The sequence below is a fragment of the Arctopsyche grandis genome, chromosome 13, assembly GCF_051622035.1.
Source record: "Arctopsyche grandis isolate Sample6627 chromosome 13, ASM5162203v2, whole genome shotgun sequence".
Lineage (NCBI taxonomy): Eukaryota > Metazoa > Arthropoda > Insecta > Trichoptera > Hydropsychidae > Arctopsyche > Arctopsyche grandis.
The window spans coordinates 22,830,240-22,844,573 of record NC_135367.1 but is presented as its reverse complement, the minus strand read 5'-3'; the positions used below and the strand labels follow the sequence as shown (position 1 = coordinate 22,844,573).

At 37.1% G+C, this 14,334-nt stretch overlaps 2 protein-coding genes across 3 annotated transcripts; one reads left to right on the top strand and one right to left on the bottom strand.

Annotated features, from left to right (window-relative positions):
• The first annotated feature begins 1,108 nt into the window (after positions 1-1,108).
• On the top strand, positions 1,109-5,591 carry LOC143921011 (uncharacterized). 2 transcript variants are annotated; one of them, XM_077444095.1, is made up of 4 exons: positions 1,180-1,240; positions 1,330-1,478; positions 2,833-3,303; positions 3,380-5,591. In XM_077444095.1, exons 1-4 carry the CDS (start codon positions 1,189-1,191, stop codon positions 3,683-3,685), a joined length of 978 nt encoding a protein of 325 aa, XP_077300221.1. In that variant the 5' UTR covers positions 1,180-1,188; the 3' UTR covers positions 3,686-5,591. The 2 variants fall into 2 exon arrangements, with proteins under 2 accessions (XP_077300220.1, XP_077300221.1); XM_077444094.1 differs by having other exon boundaries at positions 1,109-1,478.
• Positions 5,592-5,854: 263 nt separating this feature from the next.
• On the bottom strand, positions 5,855-11,374 carry LOC143920996 (uncharacterized). The gene is made up of 6 exons (XM_077444070.1): positions 11,248-11,374; positions 10,972-11,171; positions 8,030-8,472; positions 6,449-6,659; positions 6,101-6,342; positions 5,855-6,017 (listed from the first exon to the last, which is right to left on the bottom strand). The coding sequence occupies exons 1-6, from the start codon at positions 11,321-11,323 to the stop codon at positions 5,921-5,923; spliced, it is 1,269 nt and encodes a 422-aa protein (XP_077300196.1). The 5' UTR covers positions 11,324-11,374; the 3' UTR covers positions 5,855-5,920.
• Between the last annotated feature and the right edge of the window lie 2,960 nt (positions 11,375-14,334).

Sequence of the window (14,334 nt, the reverse complement as noted above, 5' to 3'; positions counted from 1 at the left end):
GTCGACACGTGTTTCTATACACGTGTCTTGGAAACAAAGGAAGAACACACTGAACCCATAAAAACCACGAACTACGTCCAGGCGTATGAACCCATAAAACCACGCTCGCAGCATAAATAGGTCAGCGGGAGTACCAAGAACAAAAGATGTGCACACGACACACTTCAACCCAAAACGTTTATAAAGCAACGCAGCAACCTCCACCGGCAGAGTGAGCCTCTGGAGTTCATACAGATCACTTCTCCGAAGAAAGCTCTTCGTATATACAATAACCATTGTACCAAATTGAACGAAAATAAACGATCCTCTTTCAAACTACACACCACGTGTTTCGTTAGACCGGGATACGGTCAACATACCTTCCCTGTCTTACACTGATGACCGCCGACTACTAAATTGGCGATCTTACAATATAATTTCGGATGGTTGGGCAACGTACGGAAATATTCCAAATTCCGGTAAAAGTGGTTCACCAGGATAATTTTTTGGAGCCAAATGATAGTGAAATACATACGCAAAATGTTAAAAATATTTGGTGCGTGTAAAAAGAAAGATGAAGCGTCAATTTAGTACAACGCGTACCCGTTTTGATTCATATTTAGATACATTTGTATTGAACCACAAACGAATGCGTGTATATTCCATTCGCAATATGTGGAATATTTCCGTACGCTGCCCAACCGTCCGAAATTATATACGAACCAGGCAGTATATGTCGGAGTATTTCATCAGGTAAAAGTCGAGTTAATTCAGGGCACGGCAATACTATTGGCATCGCAAAGAGTAGCCAATCACAGGAAGGAACGGGTCGACCGAGCGGTCTCCGTCCTGTCGAGAATTTAAATTTTTTTACCGACATCATATTCGCTGAAGGCTTTGATTATTTTAATCCATCTATTAAATACTATTAGATAAAAAAAAAGTGTACTGGTTTTATCTCAAAACTTTCTACGACTGGTTACCTTACCCAAAACTATTACATTTAATAATTTAATGTTTTTAATATCTACATTTTCTAGCTGGGTGTAATCGAAATTTTACGAATTTCTAGTGCGGATTAAGGCCGCAAATGATTGTTTATAAGTCCATTCAAATTTGAACGAAAAATAAACAAAAGAAAAACATGTGGAAATTGGTTATGTAAAAAGCGTTTGGATCGTACGATGAACGATAGATGTCACTGATTAGATGTCAGTGGTGTGCGGGCCGGAGGTCTGCGCGGTTGTGTCATCTTACGCATGTGGCGCTGCGTTTCACGGGCAGTGCGCGACGCGCTTCAGCGTGCGCCCCCTGCGGCTCCGCCCCAATCCACGGGGGGCGGAGTCGCAGGGGGCGCAGCGCCCGTCGCTGCCAAACCTTTACAAACGGTGGCGACTGACACCTCGGGGGCGCACGGAGAAGGCTCCGGGGGTGGAGCCTCATCTGGCACATGCCATCAATCCAACTTGTGCGACGCCTGGATCAACGCCTTCTCCTGGGTATACTACATACTTCTTCTCCCTTTACTTTATTATCAGCGATCAATCAACGCTGCTTATCAATTTATTTATTTTGATATTGTTTACTAAACTAAACTTGTTTTCACATTAGTGCTAATTTGTGGCTTTCAAATTTTCGACCCCGAACTATCGATTCAAATTTAGCACAGTGTGTACTGAATAATAATTTTAAAAAGCATTAATGAATTTCTTAAAAATAAATTGATTAAATCTAAGATAATATTTTCCTTTTATACGTTTAGCTAATCAAAATAAACGTTTGGCTTGGCACGTTTTCATTTTGGCACGGTATTATTGTACGAAACCATATGAAAAAAATGTATCGTTGAACAGAGAACGTTTTGTTCCAAGGTCTAATAACATGTATATGTACGTATGTAAGACTAATTTTGTTGTCATTAAATATTCTTTAATTATATTTGAACACATGTAGTTCTGCCTAACAGAATCAATACATATCTGTAATATGATACATATATAGGCAAATTCATAAAATCTGGTAATACAAGTATAAACAATATGCTGTCAACTATTGTTTTAGTGTTATGTATTCGCTTTCACAATAGTGCAAAATATATTTGTGAAGTTGCAAAAAATTACTCTTGTGGGTTCATTGCATCGTGGCTATAGTGAAAGTAAATCACCCCAGATAAATATTATATATGTATTTATACACAATATAATTGGCAATACAGATATCAATATGAAGATTTGATTCGACCTGTTTTCTGACTCCCAGAGAGGAATCCCGAGCCCTGGAAAAATAATTCGATACCCTATGACAAACCAAAAAAAAATCTTATAGATATATTTTTAATATGCGAAAATTCTATCAGAGCTATTAAAAAAATACCTATTATATGTTAAATGCTATTTTTTTGAAATAATCAAATAAGAAAATATGATATAACGGGTACGATTTCACATGGACACAAAGAATGCGCGGATCGAAAAATAATAAACATTTAGCATTAAAGAATTATTTTAATGTAGAATAATATAAAATATCAATATCGATCAGTCGAACGTTCCAAAATGGGGCCCCTAAAGGAGTTCGGACCCTGGAACTTTATACCAAGCTTTTCCCCTCTCTCGGTGGCCCTGTCTACAGTACAACAAGTTGTATATAAGATCTAACTTGTTTTTCCCATAAAACAACTACGTATGTACATTGTAGAATAAGATAGCTACAACAGAACATTAAGTAAATGGTTTTAAATAAGAATAGTTTGGAAATATTTGAAAGCTGTATGCCTGTTCAGCTACCGTTAAACATAAAATTTAATGGAAGCACCCGGTAACTAATATCTAATATATAAATTGATGTTTTCAGAGTGGAGCCGTTGTACTCGGCTGGTATGCAAGTCAAGTGACGCTGTTACGACGAAAGCATTTGAATTGGGAAAACCCTTTCGAAAAGAAGAGCCTTTGCTATGATTTTTTCTTCAACAACTCGCCAACTTTACGTACCAAAGTCGCTAATAGTATACCATACAACGATGATATCAGCAAACAAACTTTTTCACCTGACGTCACATTCAATCGCTACCCGATGTCGCCCGTTACTATATCTAATGATGAAGTTCCGAACGGTAGTGCGGCCGTCAAGAACGCAGAGAACGAATTTAAGGACGTTCTCCGCTCAATAGAGAATAAGCTGGGGATATTGGCCATAGACAATGGCGAGTTACAAGAGGGTTTAGCCATGTTGCAATCGTCAGCTCAGAGAAACTACGCACCCGCTCTGTTCAATCTGGCTGTGTGTTACGAGAAGGGGTTGGCTGTGAAAAAAGACGAGATAATGGTGAGTTGCAATCGTCTTGCGAGATAGATGAGATTTGTCATATGTTTGTTTGATTTCATGTGTGCTTTGTTTTCAGGCGATGGAATTGTACCGTGCGGCTGCCGTGAAGAATCACGCTGGCGCCATGTATAATCTTGCAGTATTTTATGGACAAGGCCGTGGTGGTTTGGCTCGCGACATGACCACCGCTAAGGAGTTGATGCACGTCGCTGCCGCACAGGGTTCTGAAGAGGCCGTCTCGGCTTTGAAGCTGTTTGAAAAACCGAAACTTGGCTCCAAAGTAGACGCCGCAAAGCCGAAACTGTCTCCGACTGAATCATTTCTGACTATGATCGGTTGTGATGAGAAAGCCAAACTGAATGAATGTGTGTTATTATATTAATAAAATATGTCATTTGTGTGGACGCTCTTTGTTCGGGATAGGTCGAGGTCTGAGCAAAATCATTTGGTCGCTGGACGATTTATAGCATATCCTCAGATTTGGATTTGATTGTGAAAACGATTCATTATCGGTTATAATAATCATTTCGGATTGCTTTCACATTGAGTGAATTTGTTTTAAATATATATCACATGATATACCGTATTTGGATGATACACTGTATTTCCTCGCGTATAAGACAACATCGATTATAATTTTTTGAGACTTAGAAAAAAATAATGATTATACAAATTGTTCATTTTAAGTCACAATGGTTTTAACATAGGCATATTATTTATGTACTATCATCGTCAGTGTCTGAAATTTCTTCAAATTCAGTCTCTTGATTCTTCTGAATCACTTCGGCTCAAGAGGCAATGGTTGTATCTTCCCATAAAGAGTCATCCTCTGTACCATTAATAGAATATTCCATTATCTCCCAGATTTTCTTCCAAGCAGCTGACACCATGTGCAATTTTTGAAATCGATGCTTTTTTATTTTACCAGATGTCAACGGAAGGTTGTGACTCTACAACTAAGACTCGTATTCTTTTCTTAAATAATCTTCAATAACCAACATACTTGGTGGGTTACTTAGAGCTCCTGGACGTCTGTTCCAAACGACTTGAAGCCAATCGTTCATCAGCTCAGCCGTAATTCATCCATTTTTATGCGCACGCACATCAATATCTTTTGGGAAAACTTCATTTTTTGGTATTGTTTTACGGTTTAAAATTAAATATGGTGGCAATTTTCGGTGGCATCAGCAGTTACACACAGTGTCACAGTAATACGCTGCTTCTTGCAGCCCGTGCTCATAATCGCCACGTCTTGTGCATTTACGGACATATCGAAGAACACCGGGAAGTTAAGCGACTTCTGCTCAAAATCAGCAGAAAGTCTTTGACAAATAGATGTCAGTCGTATTTATGACAGACCAACACGATGCATGAATCGGTCACACCAACCTGTCCTTGCTTTGAAGTGTCTTTCGTGTATTCCAAGGGATTTAGTAACTTCTCTTGCTTTAAGTAATTGCTTGACGTGGCAATCCTTTCGCACGTCCATCTACAACGAAACGTAACATTAAATCATCAAATTGTGGATATTTTCCGTTCTTGGGCTCTTTAAACCATTTAAGCGTTGGTTTGCAAGAAAATATAGCAAGACGATTAATTCTCCAACGACGAATATTCGCTTCACTTATGCCAAATTTACCTCCTGCGCTTCTGTTTCCGTGTTCTTCTGCACACAAAATCGCTTTTTCAATTCAGCATCATAATGTTGTTGTTTTTCCGACATGTTAAACGGCACTTATGGGAGAAATTTTGATTAAAACTCAAACGTGGTACTTATCGCGCTACCAACTAGTAAACGATGATTCGTAATTATATATCCACCCTGAATTTAGAGACCAAAATCGAAAAAAAGGTGCGTCTTATACGTGAGGAAATATGGTAACCTAAATTAATTTCTTCATATGTTTTTTGCTAACTTTGAAGACATGTTTGCACAAATATTATGCATGGTACAGAAGACTTGTACAGTACAGTTTGTCAGTAATATCATGAAGTGGTTCAGGTTAGGTTCAAAATAATCTCTTTGCACATGTTGACATACATATAATAGAGCTAGGTCAGCTATGTAAAAGAAGTTAATTTTATTAATGAAAGTATCTTGACTTGGATAATAAAATCTCAATAAAATTAATTTATCATTAAATTTGCCGTTGGCAAACTGTATTTTTTATTATATTTTTGGATGAAGGTTTTATTGTTTTTAAAACAACTTAATTTTAAAAATTTTTCTTTGGTTTTATTTTTTTTTAATTATAAAAAGTATAAAACTTTTATACAGTTAAAATGTTAATAAAAACATAAAAAATATCTAAAGACTATTATTATTTAATACATACCAAATAATTTCGCTTTATAAAATTTATAAGATAAAATCTACCGAATATAATGCAACTAGTACATACCACATATTTGTCAAGTGTAATTAAAAACGTAATCAACACATACAATGTGTTACTTAATTCAAAACATAAGTAATAAAATATGAACAAAATAAAATCAAGAGCACAATACCTTTGGTCTTTCAAATAAAATAAAAAATGAGTAGCAAAAATTTCACAGACATATAGGAACATTCTCAACGTCTTATCACAACGATTTGTAACATCAATCAAATTAATCAATTGTATAGATTCTTATCTAACATATCCTTTACAGCCTCTCGGCCACGATAGCTCCATAGATGATACGGATAACCGATAAACCAAGACGGTTCCCTGAAAACATACACACACACACACACATTAGTTCATATTATAATACTACAATATATTATGTAAAACAAGCAAAACGAAATTACTCTTGGAACATTTTGTCATTGGTGAAGACGCCTCGGTCCGTTTCAATCAGAAACAAAGTGTGAATAGGAATCAACCGAATAAATAACAAAGAAGACAACCAATCATTGAAGATTTTCACTCGTTCGTTCAGGTTCGGTAACTTGGAAGGAGGCAGCGTGCAGATGATTGGTTCACACCCGGACAATACAACGCTCAGCATCAGTATTTGCATTTGTGTTATCATTGACTCCACAGATATATTCTTGAATTTTGCAACAAAAAATTATAGCTATTCAATCTCACCGCAACTATGTAAATATATTGAAATTTATCAATTTTTTTATGTATTTTCGATAAGCTTTCCGTACCATGTGAATATCCAGGGTTCCGCAGCAAATTACAGCTTGTTTGGAAACGCCGTAATCAGCAATGGCGAATTGAGCAGTTTTCAACGTTATGGTGGGATCACAAGTGCCCATCCATTCCTTTCTAGATCCGTAGTTTTTTTGAAGCAAATGATACATGCAACCATCTCCGATGACTTGGTAACGATTTATGAACCAATTTCTGCTTCTTAAGCTGCATTTGGACAATTTTTTAATATCCTCGGCATACAACAAATGCAAGAATATATCATTCATTTGCAAAAGCCGTGTCACAAATCATACTAGTATAATATACATAAATCCATTGAATGAAGACTCGGGAATATGATTACACTGTTCGACAAATGACCACTTTTTTTTGGTTCAGAGACGAGATATGACTTTTCTTATAGATCTATGCCCAGTGAACACGAATCTGGTAATAAAAAATGTTGATTGGCTCGAGATTCGGAGATATATGTGTTTCTTAAATCGCGCGATTTTTCTATCTTGATGTTGTTCGGTCGATGTCTCAAAATATGTCAATTTCCTGTTCAAAATGAATATTGGAATCTACAGTCGGGTATTTTATCTTTCATTTGTAGTAATTTTCAGCTTTCAAATCTCTCTTAAGTAGTCGTCCAGTTCAAATCAAAAGTCAAAAGTACGTATTTTCACTTGGGATTTTTTCTCACTGTTAATACTATTTTATATAGAGTTTTTTCTATTGAAACATGTTTATTGGGATAATGTTCTACCACACTATTTTTTGTTTTCGTTCAAAAGGGTTAATTGGAAGTGCGCTGAACTTTAAATCGGTAAAATTGCGAGCAAAAAGCTCGTACTAGTATTTACTCGTATTTACACAAATCTGAATTGAATTAATAGGGATAATATATTAAATTATCTTTATATGAGAATTAAATAAAATTCCACTAAGAAAAATCATATTTCGACTATTCTTTTGGATAAATACTTAGAGAGATTTGAAAGCTGAAAAGTACTACAAATACAAGATAAAATACCCAACTATAGATTCCAATATTCATTTTGAACAGGAAATTGACAGATTTTGAGACATCGACCAAACGCGAAGATATAGAAAAATCGCGCGATTTAAAAAACACATATATCTCCAAATCTCGAGCCAATCAACATTTTTTATTACCAGATTCGAGTTTACTGGGCATAGATTTTTAGGAAAGTCATATCTCGTCTCTGAACCATTTTTCCAGTTGAACAGTGTTATGTATAATAATAATAGATGCAACTTCCTTTAGAACTCTTTAACAAGTCTTTTGAATTGTAACACTTTTGTTGAAAATGAATGATATATTAAGTACGACAGTAACTAATTTTTCATTGGGAAGTGGATAAAATGAAATTTAAATGTATTTGGGAGATGCAAGCTTCAAAAATAGAGTGGAGACTATAGTAATTGGTCTACAGTAGCTGAACAGTTGAAAGTTAATGTTCGTGAGGGTGTTTGAGATCACCCACAGTCATGCTGAAGGGCAGATTTTACTTTTTATCTTAATTCCAAGTGGACGACTACTATAGACCAGGTCAATTACTGTGATATACCTATGACTTATCGGTTTATGATGTACGATTTCCTCTAAAACGCGATTGTCGATATAGGAAAACAAAGAAAAAGTCACATAATCCAGACTTTTTGTACGCAGTGCCGAAATGCCCAAGACCATTGACAATTCGAAAATCGTCTTCCTGAACGTTTCAGGGTCATCAAGATAATCATAGTCACGACTGCCCGCCATATGCTCTTCGTGGTTATATTCCCACATCCATGATTGATTTGAATGACCGTCATGCATCTCATTTTCACTCCTTCTCACATTTCGGTATCTTCCAAAATTGGCTACATTGTTGGTAGTCGGTCTTATGGGCTTGTTATTCGTTGTTTGGATTTCCTTCAATGTTCTTCCAAAATTATTACCGTAATTCTTATGTTTGGCAAACGGTGCATTTTTCCTGTACTGTGGTTGACTAATTTTGGGATGCTTATTCTGGAAATTTTCAAAAATTATCATCATTATTTAGTATTTTGAAATTTATATTGATTTATTTAGCCACACTTTTAATACTTGGATCAGTTATGAATTTAAACATATATTTTGAATCCTTACATAAACATTAGAATTTGTATATCTTTACATTATATAGACGGCTTGGTGCACAGATATTGTATGTCCATTTTTGAACTTGTATCGAATTTTAAGTTTGTATGTAGATGCTGGAATAATTCCAGTATCTACAAACTTAAAATTCGATACAAATTCAAACATGGACATACAATATTTGTACACGAAGCCATTGATATGTAGTTTTAAATGTACCATGTCGTCATGGTACATATGTCACCACGAGAGAAACACTTTTTGGTCAATCTAAAGTGATTTTATCAAAGTTTCCGATATTTTTAGATACAGGTTAACGTACATTTAACACAGGATAGATACACAGCAGAGTAAACAGCCTATTATTACGAGATTTTTTTAAAAAGATCTAAAATCTGGATTATTTTGAAATCCGTAAGACTTTGGATTAGGGTAAGTGTGGCTAGATATCTTCTAAATGACCTCCTACAAGACTTGCATCGATCTGAAGTGGACCCCGTATACATATTTGGATTTTTTAAATGAATGGAAATATATTTATTCATATTCACTTAAAAACAAACTTACATAACGGAATTTCATGGACCATGTATGTACGTAAACTGAGGACTCACTATCATTGTTTCATAAGAATCGTTTCGTGATAAACTGATAATTGATTGGAACATAAATTCCTTGGTTCCCGGAAAAATGCACTAAATATTTGCGCAGTTTCGAGAAGACCTTATTTTCAAAGGTGCTCAAAAAGAACTTACGCAATATAATTCCACAAAAAAAGGTTAGCACCCCCGGATAACATACAAATACCCTTTGACGCTTTTTTTGTGGAATTCTATTGCGTTAGTTCTCTTTGAACATCTTTTAAAGTTTGGATACAACTATCGCGAGTGCATTTTTGATATTGTGAGAAGGGTTTAACTATTCTTTAAATCAAATGGAGTTAGCTGAAGATTGGTAGACATCCATCCCTTTTCTGCTCAAAAATTTCCCTGATTTCAATAAGAGATTTATTTTATTATACAACATCAATTAATCAAGCACACTCGTCTAACAGATTGCTCCAAAGCGACGAGTTTACTAAAAAGATTAAGAAAGGACAAAAGGAAAAAAGTACATGAAATTTTACAATTAAAAATATTTAAATAAAGAAAAGATAAATAAACATGACAAAACAAAAAAAAAAAAATCATAACTAAACAAACTAACTCAACCTTTCTAAATGGTCGCGACTTCCGTAACTTAGGAAGTGGTGCAGAGAATGAAGAGAGATGTGACAAATGTCAATGGCACCATCCAGTGAATTTAAGAAACGGAGGCCACGAGGAATGGGAGAATAACTATAAGCCACAGTTCTAGCCAGAGGAGTGTGAAAAAGGGGACGATGGCGAGTCCATATCACACTATCCGGAGCATGAAGGCCCAACTCAGCCAGGATAGACGGACAGGAGATATAGCCTCTAAATATGGAAAACAAGAACTTGATGAGGGCAACACTCCTCCTGTGTTCAAGGGAAGTGTAGCTGACAATACCCATGACAAATTGTAAAGGAAATAAATATGGGTAAATCCCATATTGCTCCTCATAAAGCAGTCGGAGAAAGCATCTTTGGATAAGTTCAAGTTTCATAGATAGAGATTTAGTGGAAGGATTCCAGATCATAGAGGCGTATTCCAAGATACTCCTAACTAGAGCATCAAAATAGCGGGATTATGGTAGTGTCGAGAATTACGAAAGACAAACCCAAGCATTCGTGATGCAGAGCAACACACAGAGTCAATATGATCAGAGAAATTTAGGTCACTCTGGAATGCAACCCCAAGATCAACAGTAGAATCGATCCAGTTCAATAAAAAGTTACCAACAAGATATGGAAAGTTACGATCGGGGGTGGATCTGCATCTGGATTTAAATCAGATGGTGTAAAATTCAAACTGTATGGAGGATGGTCCAATATCTCACATTGAGACGTTTTGTAAATTTTCTGCCGTCTTTTGAGCAAATAATCAATCGATATCAAGAGCGAAATGCTACCGAGAAAAATCTTGGAATTAACTGAGAAGTGTCGTGGACAATTTAAGGCATTTTTTATTCCAAAATAAGTTGAATTCCAAAGCATCAACTAACTTCAGCATATGCAAACGATTCGTAGTAAAAATATAAAATTACCCTCTTATATAAAAATGTAATTTTATACTTAATGTAAATATTTTCGAATTGGCTTCTGAAAGGCTTACATATAAAGGACAAATTGAGACATTTAAAGTACTTAAAAATAATAAAATTAGATATATGCAATGTATTCAGGCAAAATGTTAAAATTTGTCATAAACAGATCATAGACATGTACATTACACATTTATTAAAAAAAATGTATATAATAAACATACCGTTGGATATCTCTTTACTATTTTATTATTAGTCTTTTGTTTATTAATTAAAGCTTCCAAATTAGCGGTTCTGGCACTGGAGGCTCTGACAACGCCCGAAGTTATGGAGACTTCTTTCAAGCTGTTGAGAAATGCTTCGAGGGTTTTGAATCCCAATTCCCTGAATGGAATAGAACGTCCCGTAAACAATTTATAATCATCTGTAAAATAAAATTTTCAACATTTGGATTGTCACTGAAAGGTTATGATTGAGTTGAAAACTTTTCGGAATCGCACCATTTAGATGGGCGAGTGGAATTCCCCCTTTTTGCGATATGATGCACGAAAGGACAGTTGAGCGCACTTCTTCCATGATGCTGACCACGTTTTAAGCCAAGTTTATAACTCTTCAGTGACTTGCGCTCAAGGTACCTACAAACCGAGCCGCACTCCCGTTGGTTAGCCACCATTAGTTTAAACGGCGGCAAATCCCGAACTAAACAGAATTATTTACAGCTATCACTTTTTTTACAGCCCTTTGTTCTACTGTTTCATTTGATTAAAATTGAAATCAAATAGGGAAAAGACTACAGTCGTTAGGCATGTGATAGTCATTAGTCATATAATTTAAGAATGGCATATTTACACAAATTGATCAATAATTGCAAAAAAACTTAAACATTCAAGTAACCATTAACATTAGCATTAATAACGAATTTTAGTATTTTTTCTTAAGTATATTTGTAACAATAATATTTTAAAACATGCCAAACAATATAGATTTTTTTCCGTTTTTGACTTGCTTGATTTTTTGGTTTAAGTTGAAAGAAACGCAACATATAAATGATTTAATATAACACATGCCGCTTAGTGATAATAATAAGATTGTATATATGTACATAGAGATGTAGGAATATAGCTTTAGTACGCGGGACAGATGTGTTGACCGTGTCCCAGTTTAAGAAACCGACGCACCAGCTCCAGACGCTAGAGTGAATCTCTGGAGTTCAGCCAGCTCACTTCTCCGAAGCTCAACTTCTTCGTACATAAAAATTGTCATTGTAACAACTGATCATAAATAAACGACCCTCTTACAAACACAAACAGTGTTTCCATAGGTCGGGAATCGGTCTAAACCTATCACCCGCCCTATAGAGATTTTAGTGACTTGCGAAATAATTACCGAACATATTGTTGCGTAGGGGTGGGTGGAGGATCCAAGTAAAAAGCCAAAGTCGTGTCACAGCATTTATTGGTGATAAACGAGATACACGCACTGGCAGTGTCCCGTCCAGAATGTCTTGATATTGCCTAAGTATCGCCTTATAATGGGTTGGTTGCTCAAGGCATCTTCAACGTCCGGTTTGCTTGGACATTGTTATGGTCACGTACTAGATGTCCCACGCTACCACTGTGGGTTCTGAAAACTCTGCCGGAAAGCGACTGAGTTACCGCTATCCCCACTAAGTGCATTCGGGGGAGATAATCCTCGAAACCAATTATAACGGTCACACGGTCTCTGGGATGCTACTCGGCCTAATCCGAGTGTACGTAACAATATGTTTTGTGGGAAAAAGACGCTTCCGACACCTGCATACCGTTTGTACAATTATCCTACATTTACCCGAGGCCAATTTTCAAGACATTCCACTAAAGGGCGCTACAGACACTCTGGAATATTTGAGCAGTATGTCTTGCGGCGACCGATGTTGACGCAGACCGTAGCGTGTGTATGAAAATTCACCGTCGGGTCGAAGCGCATTCAGTACGCCACGCCGCGCCGCACCTCGAACCAAATTCTGTTCGTTCGCCGCACGGTGGATACCCCTTCTCCCAGCCCCGCCCGTATTTTGCTCGGTGCGTGTTTTGTTTTTTATTACATACCACTTTTTTTTACCATTTTGCGCTAACTTCGAGAAGGTTTATTAGACATCCGACTTTCGCTGATCTGTGTGTGTCGTTCTTGGATTTATTCGACAATTATCATGTAGTATTGGGAAGTATTGGATGAATTTATCAATATTTATCGAGATTCTCCTTGCCTTTGGCGAATTACGGCCAAGGACTACCACAATCGTAATAAAAGAGATGCGGCGTATAACAAATTAGTAAATAAATTAAAAGAAATAGAGCCTTCTGCTAATAAAGATGTTGTGATTAAAAAAACTGAATAATTTACGAAGCAACGCCAGAAAGGAAGCGAAAAAAGTGAACGAATCTAAAAGTATTGGAAAGGGAGCAAAAGACGTTCATGAAGCGATTTTTTGGTGGATCAAAACATCTGTAGGCGGGGTACATGTGTGTTGACCGTATCCCAGCCTAACGAAACACTGTTGTGCTTGTTTTATAAAGTTTTATTGTTTGCCTATGGTTGTACAAAGGTATTATATTTGGGCAAAAGTATGGCGTTCAGCAGTCTCTGGATATGGTAGAGTGTCGCTGGCTCGGCATTCGTTTATGTTCAGAAGGTCTCTGGATGCGGCAGTGTGTTGTTGGCTCGTCGTTCGGCTATGTTCAGAAGGTCTCTGGATGCGGCAGTGTGTTGTTGGCTCGTCGTTCGGTTATGTTCAGAAGGTCTCTGGATGCGGCAGTGTGTTGCTGGCTCGTTCGGCTGGTTGATCTTCCAAGTCCACGTGGTGTAGTGGTGGCAGGTCAGGAGCTGGATGTTGACTGGTCTGCTGCTGTGTGTCGACGCTTGCTGCTGTGGGTCGACTGGCGTTGTTTGGGTTGTACCTCCTTTTATAGTGTTTCTGGAATCACCTGACCCATGGTGGTGGTTGTTGATGCGTAAGCGAGGAATGCGCTTTTGTCGATGGGGTGGACTTTTCTGGAACGATTGGCGCCGTTCCGCTCGATGTAGTTTAATGGCGGCGGCGTGTTTCGACCGTTTTGGTTCCGCTCGACTGGTAGGGGCGTTCCGCTTGAGTTTAATATAATGGCTGCAGGTGTGCTTCGACTGGTTTTGTTTCCGCTCGACTGGTAGGGGCGTCCCGCTTGAGTGTGAGGGGTGGAACTGTCTCGAAGGTTTTGGCGATTGATTCCAAGAAGTGCACGTGTTGTTTACGTGTGTGAGTTCTGCGCGGAATGTGGTTTGTTGTTGTGGAATATTCTCGAATGTTTCGATGACGATGACGATGACGAGATTCCTACACATCCAACGAGCATCACACTCCACCATGAACATGAGCAGTGACAACGAATTAGAAAATGAAGCGAGTAAAAAATAATAATAAGTATCAAATTTGTGCAATATAATAAGTTTTATTGTTATAATGCCGCTGCTCGCACCGAACGATCACTACTGAGAATTTACGTAAAGTAGTTCCATTGCGTTATAACGGAGAGACGTACTGGAGCGTGTGTAGCTCCCTGCCATTTCAGATC